At 39.0% G+C, this 22,430-nt stretch overlaps 2 protein-coding genes across 2 annotated transcripts; both read right to left on the bottom strand.

Moving 5' to 3' along the window:
- Nucleotides 1–230: 230 nt before the first annotated feature.
- LOC117336154 (glucoside xylosyltransferase 1-like) lies at nucleotides 231–9,443 on the bottom strand. The gene is made up of 8 exons (XM_033896540.1): nucleotides 9,365–9,443; nucleotides 7,897–8,151; nucleotides 7,302–7,464; nucleotides 6,407–6,541; nucleotides 5,730–5,922; nucleotides 5,283–5,432; nucleotides 4,633–4,805; nucleotides 231–818 (listed from the first exon to the last, which is right to left on the bottom strand). The coding sequence occupies exons 1-8, from the start codon at nucleotides 9,415–9,417 to the stop codon at nucleotides 648–650; spliced, it is 1,293 nt and encodes a 430-aa protein (XP_033752431.1). The 5' UTR covers nucleotides 9,418–9,443; the 3' UTR covers nucleotides 231–647.
- Nucleotides 9,444–14,170: 4,727 nt separating this feature from the next.
- On the bottom strand, nucleotides 14,171–14,785 carry LOC117335960. The gene has a single exon (XM_033896254.1). It carries the CDS (start codon nucleotides 14,783–14,785, stop codon nucleotides 14,171–14,173), a length of 615 nt encoding a protein of 204 aa, XP_033752145.1.
- Between the last annotated feature and the right edge of the window lie 7,645 nt (nucleotides 14,786–22,430).

The raw sequence follows: 22,430 nt of genomic DNA, 5'->3' as shown, positions 1-22,430 counted from the left end.
TACTGACATTCAAACACGTGTATATATACTGTATACTGACATTCACACGTGTATATACATTGTATAATGACATTCACACACTTGTATATATACTGTATACTGAGATTCAAACACTTGTATATATACTGTATACTGACATTCACACATGTGTATATACATTGTATACTGTATTCACACCTTTATATAAACTGTATACTGACATTCGCACACGTGTATATATACTGTATACCATATACTGACATTCGCACATGTGTATATATACTGTATACTGACATTCACAAACCTTTTTATATACATACGTACTGTGTGTTGTATATTGACATTGTTAAATTGAAACATAACATAGCATTAAATTTGCATTTAAATCCATATAAAAATATTTTCAGACACATGCATTTACAAGTGATTTTAATATATTGATTAAAAACATGTGTCTTGCTGCAGTGAAAAACTTATATTTGCTTTTGGTAAAATTTTCTGTATGACCTTTCATGTAATCAGTGATAAAGTAAAATAATTCTCCATAATCAGATCAGAAGTTAGATGATCACAGTCTGCATTTAAATATTCTACTGTCTACATGTGTATATCAGGAGACAATGGTCCCTACTGTTGGAATTACATAGAATTACAAATTAACATTAAAGTCATCCACCATAACTCTCGTTATTTTTGTACATATCTAATGAGTCTATATAATTTTCTATCTGTTTGTAGAATATATGAGGCACTTTTCCACAGGATGTGTGTTTGGTTTTATCTAATTCTTTCTTCAGTGTCACAAGCATGTCATACTTTAAATCTGCGCCAAACTGGTGCTACAACACAGAACAAAGACATGGATTAAACACCTTACAATGACAGAATCAGCAAGACTGGGTTTTCATCAAAATCATTACTCTGCAGTAATTATTATAACTCGGCAGTTATTGTTATCATAACACGGCAATAATCGTAATCATGACTTGGCAGTAATCATAATTACAACTTGACAATTTTCTTAATCATTACACGGCCCAGTAATTGTAATCATGACTTATCAGTGATAGTAATTAGTAACTCGGCAGTAATTGTTATTAAAAATCGGCAGAATTGTAATTAAAAATCGGCAGTAATTGAAATTTAAACTTGATAGTAATTGTAACAAGAGATCCCAGAGGGATCTTGGTGCCCACCATTGAATGATCTTTATAGGTTCCATGTCAGATTGATCTTTTCTCTACTTTTCCCTTCCTCTAAGTCTTACTAATCTGTGTAAATTCAGAAACAGCCCTCTAGTACTTTTCAAACAAGGGAAACCTATACATAAAATTTAAGATTTAGCGATAATGGCTGTCTGTCGGCCATGTTGTTTTCGGATTGGTCCCAAAATGCAACAACAGGGACCAAGGGGAACCTACATATGAAATTTGAGAAAGATCCCTTCAGTACCTTCTGTAAAATAGCGATAACAAACTTCAATTGTCAAAATACAAGATGGCTGCCTGTCGGCCATGTTATTTTCTGTTTGGTCTCAAAATGCAATATGCATAACTAGGCACCAAGGGGAACCTATATATGAAATTTGAGAAAGATCTCTTCAGTACATTCTGAGAAATAGCGATAACAAACTTCAATTGTCAAAATCCAAGATGGCTGCCTGTCGGCCATGTTGTTTTCCAATAGGTCTCAAAATGCTTTATGCATAACTAGGCACCAAGGGAAACATACATATGAAATTTGAGAAAGATCTCTTCAGTACATTCTGAGAAATAGCGATAACAAACTTCAATTGTCAAAATCCAAGATGGCTGCCTGTCGGCCATGTTGTTTTCCGATTGGTCTCAAAATGCAACATGCATAACTTGGTACCAAGGGGAACCTACATAGGAAATTCGAGAAAGATCCCTTCAGTACCTTCTGAGAAATAGCAATAACAAACTTCAATTGTCAAAATCCAAGATGGCTGCCTGTCGGCCATGTTGTTTTCCGATAAGTCCCAAAATGCAATACGCATAACTAGGCACCAAGGGGATGCTACATATGAAATTCGAGAAAGATCCCTTCAGTACTTTCTGAGAAATAGCGATAACAAACTTCAATTGTCAAAATCCAAGATGGCTGCCTGTCGGCCATGTTGTTTTCCGATTGGTCTCAAAATGCAATATGCATAACTAGGCACCAAGGGGAACCTACATATGAAATTTGAGAAAGATCCCTTAAGTACCTTCTGAGAAATAGCGATAACAAACTTCAATTGTCAAAATCCAAGATGGCTGCCTGTCGGCCATGTTGTTTTCCGATTGGTCTCAAAATGCAATATGCATAACTAGGCACCAAGGGGAACCTACATATGAAATTTCAGAAAGATCCCTTCAGTACTTTTTGAGAAATAGCGATAACAAACTTCAATTGTCAAAATCCAAGATGGCTGCCTGTCGGCCATGTTGTTTTCCGATTGGTCTCAAAAAGCAATATGCATTACTAGGCACCAAGGCCAACCTACATATGAAATTTCATAAAGATCCCTTCACTACTTTCTGAGAAATAGCGATAACAAACTTCAATTGTCAAAATCCAAGATGGCTGCCTGTCGGCCATGTTGTTTTCCGATTGGTCTCAAAATGCAATATGCATAACTAGGCACCAAGGGGAACCTACATATGAAATTTCAGAAAGATCCCTTCAGTACTTTTTGAGAAATAGCGATAACAAACTTCAATTGTCAAAATCCAAGATGGCTGCCTGTCGGCCATGTTGTTTTCCGATTGGTCTCAAAATGCAACATGCATAACTTGGTACCAAGGGAAAGATACATATGAAATTTCAGAAAGATCCCTTCATTACTTTCTGAGAAATAGCGATAACAAACTTCAATTGTCAAAATCCAAGATGGCTGCCTGTCGGCCATGTTGTTTTCCGATTGGTCTCAAAATGCAATATGCATAACTAGGCACCAAGGGGAACCTACATAGGAAATTCGAGAAAGATCCCTTCAGTGCTTTCTGAGAAATAGCGATAACAAACTTCAATTGTCAAAATCCAAGATGGCTGCCTGTCGGCCATGTTGTTTTCCGATTGGTCTCAAAATGCAATATGCATAACTAGACACCAAGGGGACTCTACATATGAAATTTGAGAAAGATCCCTTCAGTACTTTCTGAGGATTAGCGATAACAAGAATTGTTTACGGACGGAGGGACGGAGGGACGGAGGGACGGACGGACGGACGACGGACCACGGACGCAGGGCGATTTGAATAGCCCACCATCTGATGATGGTGGGCTAATAAAAACTCAGCAGTTATTCTAATTAAAACTTGGCAGTAATTGTAATTGAAACTCAGCAGAATTGTAATTGAAACTCAGCAGTAATTGTAATTACTCGGCACTAATTGTTATCATAACTCAACAGTTATCATAATTTCAATGACCATTAGCACTTACTTTCAAACAGTAAAAATGATTTTATCTTAATTTCATAAGCAGCAACTTATCTGTTTCTTAGAAAAACATCAGTTTACCCCGATATAAGTACAGCATTCAGACTTGTGATAATTTCTCCAGTAGGACCATGATACAGGAGCCCAATATGTTACATTACTGTGAGAGTAATTACCATTCTTCTTCATTATGATAATTAATGTATTACCTGGTCAATCCATCATAGCCAAGACAAGGGGAGATAACCCCTAATCTGTTACCACAGGTTATCAACTGGTATAAAAAAACCTACCCTGACAAAGGTGTTGTAAAAACCTACCCTGACAGAGGTGTCGTAAAAACCTACCCTGACAGAGGTGTCGTAAAAATCTACCCTGACAGAGGTGTCGTAAAAACCTACCCTGACAAAGGTGTCGTAAAAACCTACCCTGACAGAGGTGTCGTAAAAATCTACCCTGACAGAGGTGTCGTAAAAACCTACCCTGACAGAGGTGTCGTAAAAACCTACCCTGACAGAGGTGTCGTAAAAACCTACCCTGACAGAGGTGTCGTAAAAACCTACCCTGACAGAGGTGTCGTAAAAACCTACCCTGACAGAGGTGTCGTAAAAACCTACCCTGACAGAGGTGTCGTAAAAACCTACCCTGACAGAGGTGTCGTAAAAACCTTCCCTGACAGAGGTGTCGTAAAAACCTTCCCTGACAAAGGTGTCGTAAAAACCTACCCTGACAGAGGTGTCGTAAAAACCTACCCTGACAAAGGTGTCGTAAAAACCTACCCTGACAGAGGTGTTGTAAAAACCTACCCTGACAGAGGTGTCGTAAAAACCTAACCTGACAGAGGTGTTGTAAAAACCTACCCTGACAGAGGTGTCGTAAAAACCTACCCTGACAAAGGTGTCGTAAAAACCTTCCCTGACAGAGGTGTCGTAAAAACCTACCCTGACAAAGGTGTCGTAAAAACCTACCCTGACAGAGGTGTCGTAAAAACCTACCCTGACAGGGGTGTCGTAAAAACCTACCCTGACAGGGGTGTCGTAAAAACCTACCCTGACAGAGGTGTCGTAAAAATCTACCCTGACAGAGGTGTCGTAAAAACCTACCCTGACAAAGGTGTTGTAAAAACCTACCCTGACAAAGGTGTCGTAAAAACCTACCCTGACAGGGGTGTCGTAAAAACCTACCCTGACAGAGGTGTCGTAAAAACCTACCCTGACAAAGGTGTCATAGGTGACTTTGAAAGCTGGTTGTTTATCGTTGTGCATCACCCGTCTGTTTCCGTGTAGGACATTGGCCCCGTTTTTATCGCCACCTTTACATACACTCATGTACATACAATGATCAGGCCGATAATTCCACTCACATGGGTAAACGTAAAGCTGTTCTATCAACAGAAAACATAAGAAATATGTCATAGGGTAGAGATGCTGCTACAAATACAAGTTATATGTGAAAAAAAAATTCTTGCTATTTTCAATAAATAATGGCAATCTTTGATAGTTGTTATAACTTTGGCAGCACTAAGGTTTGCAACATTCGGCCTGCCATGATGTATCACAAGTCCAGGAGCAAACACAAAAACCTATCGCTCACAGTAGGAGGTGTGGGTAATGCAAGAAATGACTAATGACCATTCATGGATTTACCATGCCCTTAGAAAGAAGAACATTGGCACTGTACTTAACATTAATTCTAATAAAGACTTATCAATTTAGGGGTTAACAAACATCAATTTTCAGTAATCTGTTGTCATTGGAATAGGTTTGTGTGGTAGTCCCACTTTGTCCTGTAATGTTTTGTTGTTACCACTAGTGAAACAAGTTATAAATTAGGTTTTTATTTAGTGCAAGTATTGACTTACCTGGATAGTAATGGAAGTAGATGTTGAGAAGATCTTGGTCCCCCCAGGTTATTTTAAGTTTATAATCCTTGTAATACTGTTTGAGAGATTCTAGCCATGGTGACTGACGTATCCGTGTCAGATTCATCAGCATTACCCCAGAGTTCACACCTGAAGAATGAAAATGCAATCCATTAAACAGCTGTGATAGGACATTAACCTAATCATAGCATACTGGAGTATTACAAATAACCTTTCTTCTCCATCATTTTCAGTATTTAAACCACTTTTCTTCTCACCTAGTTTTGATGAAAGGTTTAAAAAACATTATAACCAACTATTTACCTAGATGATTAAGTTAAAAAACCAATGAAAATTCTGAAATTAACTTATTTATAACTTTTCTTAATCTAATTGGTAATTGGGCCAAATTGTGGTCTAATATACAAATAATAATAGAAAAATGACCTTGTTCTCCATAATACGGATGTCTGGCAAACCTAGAATACCAGCTAGATTGTTTATCTTCATGTTCCGGGGCCAGGGCTACCAGCTGTGTTGTGTTGAACTTCCGTAAGAAAGCCCAGATATCCTCCAGAGGTCGTACAAACAGGATGTCCGTGTCAACATATAACAACGCATCTACTTCCGTTAACAGACTCTGAAAGTATGACAACACAACACACTCTCAAAGTATTACAACAAAACTGAGTCTTAAAGTATTACAACACAACAAACTCTGATAGTATTAAAACACAGCTGACTCTTAAAGAATAACAACACCACAGACGCTGAAAGTATTACAACAAATAATTGCTTTACATAGAGTACTACTAAGGCGTGTCTATTCTCAACTGTATATCAGTTCTAATAATATAAGGTCATTTAGAAATTTTTTAATGCTAAGATTTTTAAAATTATTTCTTGGATATGTTGAAATAGGATACATACTGTTCTTCCATTCAACTACACAGAAACATTTAAAGAGAAAAGGACAAAAAACAACTGACACAGCTGAATTTGCGTATATTGCCATATCAGGTTCAGCAAAATGAAACGTACAGGGTTTTAAGTGTAACTGTCACACTTACAGGTATAAAAGTCGCTGTGATGCACAGGGTTTAAAGTGTAACTGTCGCACTTACAGGTATGAAAAGTCGCTGTGATGCACAGGGTTTAAAGAGATTTTTCCACTCATTGGATTTGTCTCCCACTGGGAAACTCAGGTTGTAGATGTGGTACTCAACTCTTGTCCTGAACTCGTCGGGCCAAAAGTCAATCTGAAACATGTAAAACATTAAAGATTTCCTGACATTTTTATAATTAAGAAATAACACTGATGAATTCAGACGCATTTTCTCAATGATTTTCTGGAATTAGCCCCATTCATTTTCATTGTTCTTCTGAATTAAATACCAAAGTTTACTTCAAGGATTATCTCCCTTGTATTCTTATTACCATGCCCCAAATAGGTACTTTACGGCTCAACCTATGCCATAAAATTCAACATGTCATTCATTTTAAGAAATGAAAGACAGGAAACTAAGGAATAATTCACACACCTGTTGTACAGCGTATATATAAAGTGTACACCTGTACCTATAATTTACACACCTGTCATACAGTGTATATATATAGTATACACCTGTACCTATAATTTACACATCTGTCGTACAGTGTATATATAAAGTGTACACCTGTACCTATAATTTACACATCTGTCGTACAATGTATATATAAAGTGTACACCTGTACCTATAATTTACACACCTGTCATACAGTGTATATATAAAGTATATACCTGTACCTATAATTTACTCACCTGTCGTACAGTGTACAGTGTATATATAAAGTACACACCTGTACCTATAATTTACACACCTGTCGTACAGTGTACAGTTATATATAAAGTATACACCTGTACCTATAATTTACACACCTGTCGTACAGTGTATATATAAAGTATACACCTGTACCTATAATTTACACACCTGTTGTACAGATATATAAACTATACACCTGTACCTATAATTTACACACCTGTCGTTTAAAGTAATCCTGCAGTTGTAATTCAGCAAAGATGTGGAAAACAAGTGGTGTTTTTGTGAAGAGGACAGCTGACTTCAGAAGGATAACAGACTCTTTCTCTCGGTCTCCACAAGCGACCAGAGATAGATGTATTCCATTTCTCCATGCTTCACTCCTGTACAACATCAAACATAGAACATTTTGTTTACTGGATCTCTGTCCCCTAGCTGTCAGGGGCTGTTGTATTGAAGATATAATCAACGAAACTATGGTCCTGAATCAAGTACATTGATATACTTTCTCATGGTGATAATAAATAATTAAAAGAAAATTGCCTTTTCAATGAAATTGGACAGATCTAATTCATAATTATTTTAAATAATTATAACAAATCATGATCTGGTTGAAATATTCAAGTAATAATTAAGAAAGTAGTAAGTTTGATGTTGCTTTTGTATTGTTCTATGGTCCATTCTCAACTGATATCGTTTAATTTAGAGCCAATGGAAGAAGAAAGTAAACTAGTGTATCAATAGTTCATTAATCTAAAAATTGTTAAAATCAAAAAATCAAAGCTCATCTTTTCTAGTAAAATTTGTTTCTGCACCTGAAAGGTTTTTCATCAACTTTGTTGGCTGTCTGATCATGACCTCCACGTTCTTTGTCAATGTGTGACTGGTCACTTTCCTGTTGTCCAGTTTGATGGTCCTGCATCACTTTGGGCATCATTTGTGTGTTGCTGTCATTTTGGTTCTGAAGTGCGAAGAACAAGTACACCGCCACAAAAACCACAACAGACAGTCCAAGTTTGAACAACATTTTCCACTTCATCTGTATTTGGTAAAGAATGTCATTGCTGAAACTAAGACAGGATGGGTATTATTATCTAATGTCCAGTAAAATGGAGAAGTCTCCCACTAGTGACCATGTAATCACTATAGGATTTTTATTTTCACAAGCAAACAAATTATCAGACACAGATAATATGAATTGTAGTTGCAGGAATTTCATTTATAAAATCTATAGTAAAAGCTTTGAATATGAGGAGACATTACATATATCAACACAGCTCAGGTCACCACTGTCACAGACTTACAAATTGTATAAGTTCATGTTACGATCAGATACTAGTAGTACATTGTCAACCTATCTACCAAATACTGACCACCTTCCTAATTATCAAGTTGATAATGCTTAAGAAAAGGAAAGTGAAATGGGGGAGATACATTTTGTGTGATTCATTACTTGTACTTTAATAGGGAGAGCTAAGTAAGTGTGAACTCAAAAATACAGCTAAAATCCTGTTAGGTCCATTCGATCCCATTCAGGATCGCCGTGTTTGTCGGTTTGATTAGGGACTCATTTATCGAGCTTTAAAAAACATCATTCAAATTTGTTTTTTCAAATGAAAATGGTGTTTCGACATGTAATAACACCCCTTCTTGCATAAAACACTGAGAAATATCACATTTATAAGCAGTAAACACTTTTACTTTTAAAACCCATTCAGGTCCATTTATGTCTCACAATGAACAATTAATATTCGCTCTCATACATCATTAACTGTATCAGTATACAGGCCTATATACACGCATACTGTACATACATCCCGTCCAAACATGCCCAACTTTCACACTTATACACATCCATGTGTCTAATAAATGAAAGTAATAAAATAATTTGTTCAGAAATTGAGTACTATCTAATGCTTCTTATCTAATGAATCGTCTCTAGTTTTATATCCTAAAATGAGCCTATAGCCGTATAGGTCTCTCTGGCTAATTTCAACAAATAAGACTAGACATCGTCCTCGTAACTAAAGTGAAAGATTCGCCTCTCGTCTGTATCCCTCCAAAACATTATCTAAAAGCCCGGACGTCCACTGTCCTATCTGCTTACCTCTACTGAACTTATGCCTATTTCAGTATCTGGATTATTCGCCAAACAACAAAGAATATTGTAGCTGTGTCGGTGATTCTAAATAGGAAGGTGCTGCATGTCTCCCAGTTTGAATTAAGCAATGAATAACAAATATAGTTTAAAACACGTCAGTAAAAAATGATATAGTTCTATACCTTTTATCACGATATCTGATGGTGGTTTGTTTGAAAAAAAGAGGCAGGATCATATATCCCGGAAGTGAAATTCCTTTTTTATCTTCCAAAGTTAGAGAGCTCCATAGTCGTCTACTTTCATTTCTGAGGTCGTACCAATTTCAACAGGACACAGAATATCTGTTATATTCTAACAACACTTGGCACTCTCATAGACTTGCATAAAGTCGGTTATTATTTTGACGACATCCTTTAATCGTGTAGGATGAGGATATTTCAAATTTATCTAATGTACGTAACCAGGGACATACGTCCCTGACGTAACCAGGGATGTAGGCTACATTATATTTTCATACGGCCCTGATAATAAGATCAAAATAAAATGTCTTCACTGATTTCATTAAGAAAAACGTGTGCTTTATTTGAACAAGACCTTTTAATTCATGGACCTTCCTTTTTCTTATTTGAGATTCTCGCTGTCGTCGATTTCGATGATTATAGCATATAGATAGAGGAATGCGCATAGCGTCACATGTATTGTAACGATTTCCGCCTTCGGTCTCAAATAAGGGTCGCTTCGCCAGTATAGCGAAATTAGTAGTCACAGACTACCAGGAATGTCACATACAAAAGTCCTATCTTGGCGTCTCCGGAGTCCACCTGGAGGGGTCAGTCTTCTTGTTGATATCTTCCTCGGTCAGGGTAATGTCTTAGTAATCACGTTTGAATTATAAATGAACAACAAAGGCCATATTTTCAAGTATAAATGTTGTTATTAAGGAAGAATAGATATTCACATACACAGTACATATTTGTAAAAATACAGATTAACAATTCCAAGAATCGTTACAACTTGATTATAGAGTAATATTAAAATCCTTTAGTGACTGAGCCTCAATCCATCCACAATAATTCATTCATAAGTATTTAGTAAAGTAATAATGACATTAAAATGGAGAGTATTGGATAATAATTAATAAATAGTTGATAAATTAACAAGGCAATACTTTAACAAATTTCGGATGTCTGATTTCCAATAGATAAATAGATTAGGAAATAAACCACAAGTATTGGTTATGAATATAGAGAATAAATAGTGAACTCTTTATATAATTTATCCGAAGTGATACCAATTACTAACAGCTGATAGCTGTGTGTCTATGTATTTACTAGTAATCCATAATGACGTTATACTAATGGCTATATAGAAGGAATAATACTGGATCAAGACAGTGATAACACTGGCTTATATATAGAAGTCTAGTACTTAGAATATGATACAACACGAATCGTGGTGCAAATCCTATAGAATGCTTAAAGTACTGGTGATAACACCAAGTAATAACCCTCTCTCAAATAAGAACGTACATCTAAATGGTCTTTGACAGTATATAGGGGGAAACCCGATGCCGGTCGAATGGCTACTGACTGTCTAGCGCAAGGAACGCGGTATTTATACCCAAGTGCTGTCAGTGACAGCCACGCGGCTGTCAGTGACAGCTCAGCGACAGCCCAGTGACAGCCCAGTGACAGCCGGGACTGTCATTTGGCAACCGCTGGCAACCGGAAGCTGTCAGCGTAACCAAGTTACGCCAAGAAACTTCCGACCCCGACTACAATTCTATATAGTTCCACTTAAAATACAACATCGTTAACATAAATGGATTTCACAATAACTGTAATAAATTCTGAACTAATTATGTGATCCGGAATTCATATAAACTATAATACAGCCGGATACGACTCTAAATTTACTAGTCTGACTCAGACGCCGGTCGACCTTCACCGCCATAGTTGACGATGGCAACATATTTAACTAGGATGAAATCAGCTTCATAACTGTCAAAATAAATCGTAAGTACATGAATTGCTGTTGCCCTTATGCTTATAACATAATACTTATACTTAATATCTGGGCTCGACATTATAAAACATTGTCTTTGTACTAAACTTACTTTAAATAATCGGCGATCGGCCAAGAGCACACTGCTGTGTTAACATTCGTATGAGACTCGTATTAATTTACAATGGACAGTTCATTAAACCATTTAACCTGAATGAAAATAGCACTGAACATCTAACATCATAAAATGATTTGCATACTTACCTATTAAATACTATAATTAGACCACGTTGGTCATGTTACAAAATGTAAATAACGATCAGCTGATCAATACAATATAGCTACTGAGTAGCTGGCGAATAAACTAGGAACAAAACATAATAAACCTCACCATTTATGGTGATAAATTTCTAACTTTGTTACATTGCCCCCGTTTTTAAAAACATTGTCGTCCGCGACAATTGGGACTCTAAAAACACATTTACAATTGTGATAAAAATAGAATTTGACTGGAATTCTGATTTACTCTAACAACTGGTTAGTTCTATTGATCACATTGTCTCTATCTTTATATACAGGAATATAAACAGTTGTAATAACTGATGATATATGTTTTACCACAGACTTTTACCATAAAATCTTAAGGTTGAGGTTCCTAGATGATGAAAAAAAAAAAAATATTGCTAATACATATGTAACTCTGGTAAATCCATTCCTACAACTCATATGTTATAATAATATATACCATATGATATATAAGCTGTTCCACAACAATAACTTAGACTATGACTTGACAAAATAAAGTAAACATCCATAATATCAATATTTGGCAGTGTTCGACTGATTAAAATAACTTACAAATTATGATCCATACTGGAATGAAGTGTAACACAGTTTCAAGAATATTATATGCACAAATTGTTGATACAAGTTCATTCACCAAAATGCATAACGCCTATTATCAGACAACCGCGCGCGATGTTGTCATCAATAATCCTGGTCTTCTCTTGTAAACTGCTTTGCGGTCACAGGTATTGGTACAGGTAGGCTGGTTGTCTTACAGGTATGGCAGTATTGTGATAGTTGATGAAATCATGGCCCGACATCTTAAAATGTTTATCAGATAACTAATAAAATCCAGTTTATATATATATATATATATATATATTTTCTTCATAGAAATTGATCAGATAACTAATCAAACCCTGAGTTAAAAATTTGCTGTATGTTTAAAATGTGTGGAGGATCCAGATGCATTGATTATTAAATTCACAATAATAGAGGTACTGCACTGCATAATTCCAGGAATCGGTCAGAGCAAGTATTCCGACTAACTGACTCCCACGCAGTGAGTAACCCAAGTGGATCCACACCTGTTTTTTTAATAGTAAGTGCCACCTGGTAGGATGTACATCGCATGGCCCTGACTGAGGTTTCCTCGAACCTGGGGTTCTTGGAACCAGGCAGGCACATAAAGTTAAACCGGTCCAGTAACTCCAGGCGTGTCAGGGCCGGATCAGCTGCCAAGGTATATGCAGCTACCTCCCAGGCCAATAACTTCTGGTCAGGCGATAATATTTCCCATTGCTTCGGCGGCCACTTGAAGGTGTCCAAGGAGATACTCTCATCAGGCACCTTGTCCCAACTGCGCAATGCAGATGGGAACAAAGGTAGTACTCCTCTGTCTAGCAGTGCGACGGCTCGTTCCCGGACACTGTCAGAGCCTGGGTCGGACTCATGGCTCTGATGGTCCTCTTTTGGAGCTGCTGGTGCCTGAGCTGCTGGTGCCTGATCTGCTGGTGTCTGAGCTGCTGGTGCCTGAACTGCTGGTGTCTGAGCTGCTGGTGTCTGAGCTGCTGGTGCCTGAGCTGCTGGTAATTTTGACTCCATGTCAGGCTCTGCTGCACTTGCTGCCATTGGTTCATGATCCTTGGGGTTATCCAGTGACTGTGTACTTGTTGGCCTTGTGGGAGAGGGAAACAGGGGCTCTACGAGCTCTATCAAGTCAGGCTCCTGCAGGTCCTCGAACTCAAAACCATATAATGGGTCCATTTCCACAATCCTCATGGGCTCGTAAGTACTTGCTGGGGGTGCAGCTGGTGTCTGCAAAACTTTATGTGCATTTCTCAGGTGAACATTCAACCTACTACTCCTTGACTTGGGGTATGTGTATGTGCATCCCTCGTACGGGCATTGCTTCTTTTCTCCATGTCGATCCCTTTTATGCTGTGACATAAGTCTGCCATTCGTGGCTGCAGCTCCGCACAGGTCACAGTAAAGCATCCTGTCATAGAGAGCAAAAGTATCTTACAGGTTTGTATGATATATATGCATATTCATTTTGAGTGGATGGATTCGAGTCTCATTATTTCTCCCTCCTACTTTCCTTCAAGTATAACAAATGTATGTGAAGATGTCGATTAATTGAGATTGCTATTTACAGAGCTTATTTTTAAATTGAAAGTCTTCTTTTAAATCCATCTTCTTTCTGCATACAGATGACAGGCTTGTAAGAACGGTATGCCTCTTGTAAGCTGCAGTTCGGTGTCCGTGACTTTCTTCATCTGGCCAGGAAGAGAAAACCAGGGCACTACTTCGCAAGTCTAGATCTGTCATCTGTTACATGAAATTTCAAATTCAGTTGCTTCACCAAGGGCTCCACGGGGAATCATACCCAGTCCATCCAGGGAAAGGGGTATTGGATAATTACCAGGGATTCCAACCCCAACCAATATAGATCCGCCAAATATGTAAAACCATCGTGGAAACTGGACAAAATCTTCACCCAGCAAGGCTTTAGGCCGGTTACCAGTTAGTGAAACAACTGCAGCATTCTTCAGAGTCCATACTTCTCTTCTAGACTTGTGTTTATGTGTGCATGACATGCATGTAATCCATACAGTAGAAACAAATATGAATGCATAGAAATAAAATTTGTCAATGTCAATGTCAATGGTCATTGTTCTCAGTATTACAGGTCAAGACTATGTTGTATAGTCATTCATCCAATGAGGTTGTCGTTTCCTTCGTCCGCTTATTCGCGGTACCTCTTTTACAGTTAGGGTTTCGAGACTCTCATCTGCCACGTCAACAATATCCTCGTCTAGAGATTGCACATTTTCCCCTGGTTGTCTAAACCAGTTATAATGCTCGCCTTGGTACGGCTTCAGTAAATCATGGTGAAGGGTTCTAATCCTTGAAGTTGGGTTCTTCTGCACCTTGTAGATCAGGTCTGATACTTGACTCACAACTAAATATGGCCCTTCCCACCGAACGTCAAGCTTTGGTGATATCCCCCTCCTCTTAAGTTTCCATCTAACCCAAACAGCTTGTCCGATATCATAGTGAAATTGATTTGCTCTGTGATCATATTTCCGCTTTTGTTTATCACTGGCAGCAATCATCTGTTCCCTGGCATTGTTGTGTACATCCCATAACCTCTGTTGTAGGTTCTCTACATATTGCGGAAATGCAATGGTTTCATTCTCCTCTGGAGTCTTTCCGTATAATATGTCAACCGGAAGTTCTATCTCCCGTCCCAGCATCATCATGCTTGGGCTATACCCAGTACTGTCATGAACGGATGATACATATGCCATAGTTGCCAATGGTAGATGTTAATCCCAGTCCCTCTGACGGCTAGATACGTATTTACTTAAAATGTCCTCAATGGTACGATTAAACCTTTCCACCAATCCATCACTCTGAGGGTGATATGGAGTTGTTCTGGTTTTGTCAATATGGAGAAGATTGCACATCATTTAAAATAGCCGAGATTCAAACTGGGTTCCTTGGTCGGTGTGGAGCTGTCTGGGAACCCCATACCGACAAACAAACTGATATACGAATATCGAGGCTACTGTTTTTGCTTCTTGATCCGGCATTGCATAGCATTCCGTCCAGCGCGTGAAGTAATCGGTAACAACTAAAATATATTTATTTCCATTCGTAGATTCTGGTAAAGGTCCAAGGATGTCTAAGGCGACTCGCTCCAAAGGCGCTCCGACAATATACTGTCCCATTTGTCCCCGATGTGTTTGTGGTGTCCCTCTTCGTTGTTGACATTCACGACAATTTCTACACCAATTCTCAACAGTGTTTGTATAACCCGTCCAATAAAACCGCTGTCTGACCCTGGACAATGTCCTAGCTACGCCAAGGTGACCTGACTCGGGAACGTTGTGTAACATTTGTAGTATTTCATTTCGCAGCGACTCTGGTAGAACTAGTTGAGACCGCTGATTGTTTCCATCTAGCCATGTTCTGTATAGAACTCCCTCTTGTAACTTCAGAACGTTCCATTGTGCCCAGTAAGATTTGCTACATTGATTTTCATGGGATATATCCTTCCATTCTGGTCTTTCTGCACAAGTTTCCTTCCATCGTATAACTGGACCCAGTGAACGGTCCTCCAACTGTGTCTTCCTGAGTAAAGCTGGTGATTTTCTTTGGAGCCAAGCCAATCCAAGTTGTGTTGCTTGACTCAAACTCTCCTCTTCAGCAATTACCCGAACCTTTTGATCATTCTCCGGCCCCTCTTTGTTTTCTTGTCGAGAACAATATTCACACTGACTACATGGTCTTCTGGATAAGCCGTCTGCGTTTCCGTGGAGTTTACCAGCTCGGTGTTGGATGGTCATATTGTAAGTTCCCAGGACCTCCAACCATCGGGCCATTTGTCCCTCCGGATTTTTGAATCGGAGCAGCCAGTTCAATGCTCCATGGTCGGTACGAACGAGAAACTCCTTTCCGTAAAGGTAATGATGGAAATGCTTTATTGACATCACGATAGCCAGGAGCTCACGACGGGTCACACAATAATTCCGTTCTGGTTTGGAAAGTAGCTTACTGTAATAAGCTATCACCTTTTCTTGGCCTTCCTCCACTTGTGACAGCACGGCTCCAATGCCGAAACCGCTTGCATCTGTATCTAAAATGATCTTATTGGCCAAGTTTGGGTAGCTGAGTATAGGCGATGACACTAGAAGCTGTTGCAATTGCGTAAAGGATTTCTGACAATCTTCTGTCCATGTGAAGGACTCCTGTTTCTCTGTCAGTTGATGCAGAGGTCTTGCAATATCTGCAAATCCCTTAATAAACCGTCTATAGTAGGAGCAGGTCCCAAGAAAACGTCTCACCTCGTGTACATTTTTGGGAACAGGCCATGTCTTGATTGCTTCAATTTTGGTAGGGTCGGTAGAAATTCCTTTATCCGACACAATGTGACCCAGGAATGCAACCTTCTTCTTGAAGAGGTCGCACTTTTTCGGAGAGATCTTTAACCCCGCTCCACGGAGTCTGTCAAGGATACTGCCCAATCTTCGCAGATGAGATTCAAAATCGTTTGAGAAGATTATTATATCATCAAGATAAATCAAGCAAATTTCCCAGCAGAGTCCGGCTAGAACACATTCCATTAGTCGTTCAAACGTTGCTGGCGCATTACATAGGCCAAATGGCATGACGTTAAACTCATACAAGCCGCTTGATGTTGTGAAGGCGGTTTTCGCTTTATCAGCAGGGTCCATCTCGACCTGCCAATAACCACTTGCTAAGTCCAAGGTGGAGAAAAGCCGGGCACCCCCAAGTGCATCGAGTGAATCATCGATCCTCGGCAATGGGTACGAATCCTTTAAGGTGACGTTGTTTAAACGTCTATAGTCGATACAGAAACGTAAGGAGCCATCTTTCTTTGTAACCAGGACCACTGGTGAAGCCCATGGGCTGGTTGAAGGTTGAATTATTTTAGTCTCTAACATTTTCTTCACCTCATTAGCAGCATCCTCTCTTTTAGTCAATGGGAGCCTTCGTGGAGATTGTTTTACTGGAACAGCATCACCTGTGTTTATTTTGTGTTTAACCAAGTTTGTTTTTCCTAGATCCGTCTTTGTCTTGGCAAATATATCTTGATATGATATTAACAGTTTCTTTACTTCATGTAGTTGTTCAGGTGTCACGTGTTCCTCGCATCTGTTCAAGAGTTTCTGTAGACTCTCATGGACGTTGTCTTCAACTTTTATAGATCCTATTCTGCCATCAGTTGTGTGTTCATGTTCCGTTTCCACTGGAACAACTTCTTCACATGTTGCTGCCCATGTTCCTTTATGTATTGTTTGTGGTTCATTAGATAGGTTGATGAGCCGTAAAGGGATACTGTCTTGTTCCGGTGTTACTAAAGCTCGTGCGACAAGCACGCCTACATCTCTCAGGGTATTGTTGCATGGCTCAACTAGTACATTCTTAAGTCTACTGATATTCTTAGAAACATCGGTTGTTACTGTCATTTCACTCTTCGGTGCAATAACAAGGTCATCTCGTAAACTGATTCTAAAAATAGAATCCATCCTGCTTTCTCTTTGACATTTCACTTTTCTCCCATGGAAAGTCAAAACTCCCATTCCCATGTCAACTTGACATCCATGTGCATGTAAGAAGTCATAACCAATTACAGCAGGTGCGTCTATGTCTGCAATAAGGATCCGATGCCGAACAACAGTGTTATGTATTTTCACGGTGGTGTATATATGACCCAAAGTGGCTACGGCTCCGCCATCTGCCACACGTAGAGTGGTTGTTTGCTTCACCAATTCCGGTCTGTTTTCTTCTGGTATCATTGTGTATTTATCTGGGTGTAGAACTGATATGGTTGACCCAGTGTCAATCAGACAGTTAACACTTATACCCCCTACGTATGCCATGATATACAACCCATCTGCTTTAGGTTTATATTTAGCCTCCATAACATTATCAGACCCTTTTCTTTCCGTGACTGAGATACGGTCTGCTATCCCAGTCGAATCTAGTTTCCCGACTCGTTTCCGTTATTGGAGTTTTGTAGATCTCTCTGCTTCTGTTGACAATTCCTTTGGATATGCCCCTCTTTCTTGCAATAAAAACAAATGATATCTTTCCAGTTTCTTTTAGGATCTGTCCTGCTCATCGGTCTTTGGTTTTTTGTTTTTGACATTGTTATTTTTGGTATTTGTACCCTCTCTCTGTGCTCTGACAACATTGTTGCTAATTCCCTTTCTTCTGCCGGTCTGGAAAGCTTCATATTCAATTGCTATCTTGACAGCATCCTCTATCGTTTTTGCTTTCCCTTGATGCACAGCCCACTCCATGTCTGTGTCATTCAGAGCGTCTATAAATCCATCCAAGCACAGCTGTTGTCTGATGTCCGTAGATGCCGTTGGGTATGCCATACGTACCAACTTTCTTACTTCGTGTGATAACTCCGGGAGCGTCTCATTCCGTTTTCGGATCCTGGACTTAAGTTGTACCCTGTATACCTCCGATTGGTTTTCGGGTTCAAATCTTGCGGTTAGTGCAGATACTAATTTACTATAATTCTGTGAGTCTTCGTCACTCGTGTCGCTAAGAACACTCTGTGCTGCTCCTCTCAAAGATACAGCTAGTTCCAACGCCTTTTCTCCTTCATCCCATCGATTAAGTCTCGCGATTATAACAAAATGTGCCAAATAATCTCTCCAGTTTGTTGTTCCGTCATATGTTGAAGCCTTTGTTTTGCCCCACCAAGACCTCTACCGGACTCATGATACCTAGTACTCCCAGAAGATCCAGTACGTGGCACACTGGCAACATCCTCACGCACCACCGCAGAAACGACGTTTTCTCTACTACCGCCGGCTATAAACGAAGTCTGCCCATGCTCACCCTGGGCATGGCGTGCTGATGTTCCAGTCTCTCGTGTCCACTCGGTATTTGGCATGGTACCCTGCACCAAACACCCGGCTCTAGTGTCTCTGCACTGAGAACCAACATCCGGTCTATCCCGCTGTTCTGAGTCTCTCCATTCCCGCGTCCGGGAAGGCCCTTCAGCGTCCGCACGGGCCGTCGGATCATCTTCTGTCAACGCCTGTCTATAGCTACAAGACTCAGGTCGTTGTAATTCCAGGGACTGGCTACTTCTAAATTCCAGTCGCTGTCGTACCATGTCCGTCCTTAGGTCTTCTAACGCTGCATACAACATTTTAACTTCATGACGCAAACCCTCATTTTCCCTCTGAAGACTTGTATTACGTTCAACTCCATGTATATTGGTTTGGTGTGTCCCTAATCCACTGTCTATACTGGTCAATCGGAACTGAACCTCACCGCTAGGTGAACCATCAATAAATTTTGTCTGTGGGAGCAGCAAACTCCCGGCACCGGGTTCCGGTATTGGATTATCAAGGATAGTATCACTATCCATACCCTGTACGTTGTCTTCCCCAATGTCCATTTTTGTTTAGTTTTTAGATAATTTTCAAAAATAATAGATCATCTAATAACAAAACAACAAATATGTCGAGAATGTAAATATAAGTATTAAACTGTCTTTTTTGGTGTCTATGGTCGCTATAGATACCAGAAGCTCTGGCATCTATATCGACCATAGCGAGCACAATATGACACGTTTGTTTGCAAAGCTCTGGCATCTACATTGTATATCGACCATAGACACACAAAAAATACAGTTTAATCCTTTAATATAACCGGTATGTGAAATACATTTAAACGTCCCTGGTCAAAAAGATGCATATTTGAAAGTTTATTTTATTTTACTTTATTCTATTTTTTTTACATGTACATGTATTGATTTATTTATTCATTTTGCGCCATCGTCCTCCTTTCATTGAGCGTTCGCCCCTATGAGGAAGACTTTTGGTTTTGTCCCCTGGCCGAGACATATTATAGTCTTTAAAATGATAGTTTCTACTCCTGCCAACCACTTAGTATTTTGAGAATGTGACAACTGGCTTGCCCGTTGTCAACATAATGTGACTGGGTGGAGTGTCCTGCTGGTTGTCCTCGGTAGTATGCATCAGGTGGGCAACCTATGGAGGTTGATCATTTAAGAAACAACCGTTGCTTTAAATGCAACAAACCCTGCCATAGAGCCAGAGATGGTAGGGGAGACCGTTGACCGGTCGTTAGGCGTCAGGTAAACGCCCAGCAACAGCAACGTCAGCAGCTTCAGTGCTGGCATTGTGGGGGCCACATGTAAGAGACAGGTGTCCACATCTCGGGAGAAAAAAAAAGAAAAGCTAACTAACTCCTGTCATGTCAAGGCCAATGCCAGGAGATTTAGGCCCAAAATACCCAAATTTACAATAGATTTAGAAGGAAATCCAAATTCTATATTGATAAAAATAAACAAGCAAGATTTCAGAGCTTTAGCAGATTCTGGGACTGGAGTGTTCGTGTTACATAGAGGGGTGAATCAGATGCTGAGGGACCCTCCTAATCTAACTAAACAGAAAGTTGATTTACAATCAGTTAACGGAGGAGCCCTGACTATAGATAGATTCGTAACAATGACCTTTAAGACAGGAAATGAAAGCTCGACGTACAAGTTTTATGTAGTCAAAGACATTAATAGAAATGTTATATTAGGCAGAGACTGGCTTAAAGAAAATGCTGTCACGCTATATTTTGACCTGGGATGTTTAAGAATAAATAAGACATATGCATCATTAGAAGAAGATACACATATATCTTCAATTATCAGAAATAACAAAGAAGTAGTACTTAAACCACAAACGGTAACAGTTTGTAAAGGTAAAGCTAAGAACAGAGATTACCTAAGGGGTACCTCGTTACAGGTATCGGCTATAGAGACAGGTTATGTGTATAAGGAACCAGGGCTAATGGTTGCAAACTCTTTAGTAAGACTTACTGATAACATTAGATTACCAGTAATGATTGTAAATAATACCAATAAAACAACCAAACTGAGAAAGGGGTGTACATTGGGTAAGGTTGAAAGTATCACAGAGCAAAATATGGTAGCTTTAGATTCACCGGGGCCGAAACATACGGAAGCTAAATCAATCGACCTAGACAGCGAGCTTCAGGTACCAACAGAACACAAAACTAGAAATAGTTTATCGTAATAAAGGACTCTTTACTTACACAGATTCTGACCTTGGTTGTACACAGACTGTTAAGATGAAAATAGAGACAGGTACACACAGCCTGATTAAAATGAGACCTTATAGAACGCCACTAAACAAGAGAGCAACAGTAGAGCATGCCCTTGACGACATGCTCCAGGCTAAAGTGATAAGTAGATCTACGTAACCATGGAGTTTCCCCGTAGTAATAGTGGATAAGAAAGATGGTTCAAAACGCTTTTGTGTAGATTTTAGGCAATTAAACAAAATTACAAAAGTAAACAGTTACCCTGGTACATGACTTTTTGCCATTGTTAGGCACTTACTTACAAAACGCGGAGTTCACCATCAAAACTTATCACAAACCATTGAAATACCTTTTGGAGTCCCCAATGCAGAATAAGAAAATTCTGTTATGGGCTTTAGGGATAGCGGGATATAATTACAAGATAGAATATATTGCAGGACCGAAGAACACGTGTGCTGATTTGCTGTCACGTACCCAACATAATAAGGTTACGACAAATGTTAATGTGACTGAATATGAGCCAGACATTATCGATTAAGCTTATGAGACAAATGCTTTCAATTCCAATAGATTTAACCCAAGAGACTTCTCAAGTAGTAAACTAGTTGACCAAGAACCAGTTAGAGTTAAAAAAAAAACCTTAAAATGCAGAAATTTGACATGCCTACAGAGCAAAATAAGGACGAAGAGATACAAGATATAAAGAAACAATTAACAGAGGACAAGGCCAAAGGCAAAATACAGAAACATCACATTGGTAGTGCAAGACATAGTGTATTATATATCAGAAGCCGACGAGGAACCAGTACTTAGGTTATATGTACCAGAACACTTACGATAGGCAGTAGTTACGCAATACCATGACGAAAACGGACATATGGGTATTGACAAAACCTTTGACTCTATAAGACAGAAGTATTTTTGGCCAAACTTGTATAAACAACTATATGATTATATATCAAGCTGTGTAACATGCCAGACACGAAATCTAAAGAAAAGAAAAACCACGGTTCAGGGAACGGATATACCACCATATCCATTTGCTGAAATAGGACTAGATCTTTCAGGTCCATACCCAAAAGTTTGTCAGGAAATAAATATATCATAAATTTTGTGGATATTTATAGTGGATGACCAGAAGCGTTTGCAGTACCCGACAAGTCAGCTGAAAATACAGCAAATCTTTTGATTGAGGAAATATTTCCTAGGTATGGGGCTCCGTTACAAACAATTACAGATAATGGGACAGAGAATGAAAATAGAGTAGTCAAACCTGTTCTGGAAAGTTTGAACATTAGTCACGTTAAAATATCATATTAT

The sequence above is a fragment of the Pecten maximus genome, chromosome 10, assembly GCF_902652985.1.
Source record: "Pecten maximus chromosome 10, xPecMax1.1, whole genome shotgun sequence".
NCBI classification, from domain to species: domain Eukaryota; kingdom Metazoa; phylum Mollusca; class Bivalvia; order Pectinida; family Pectinidae; genus Pecten; species Pecten maximus.
This window is presented reverse-complemented; position numbering and strand designations above follow the sequence as displayed.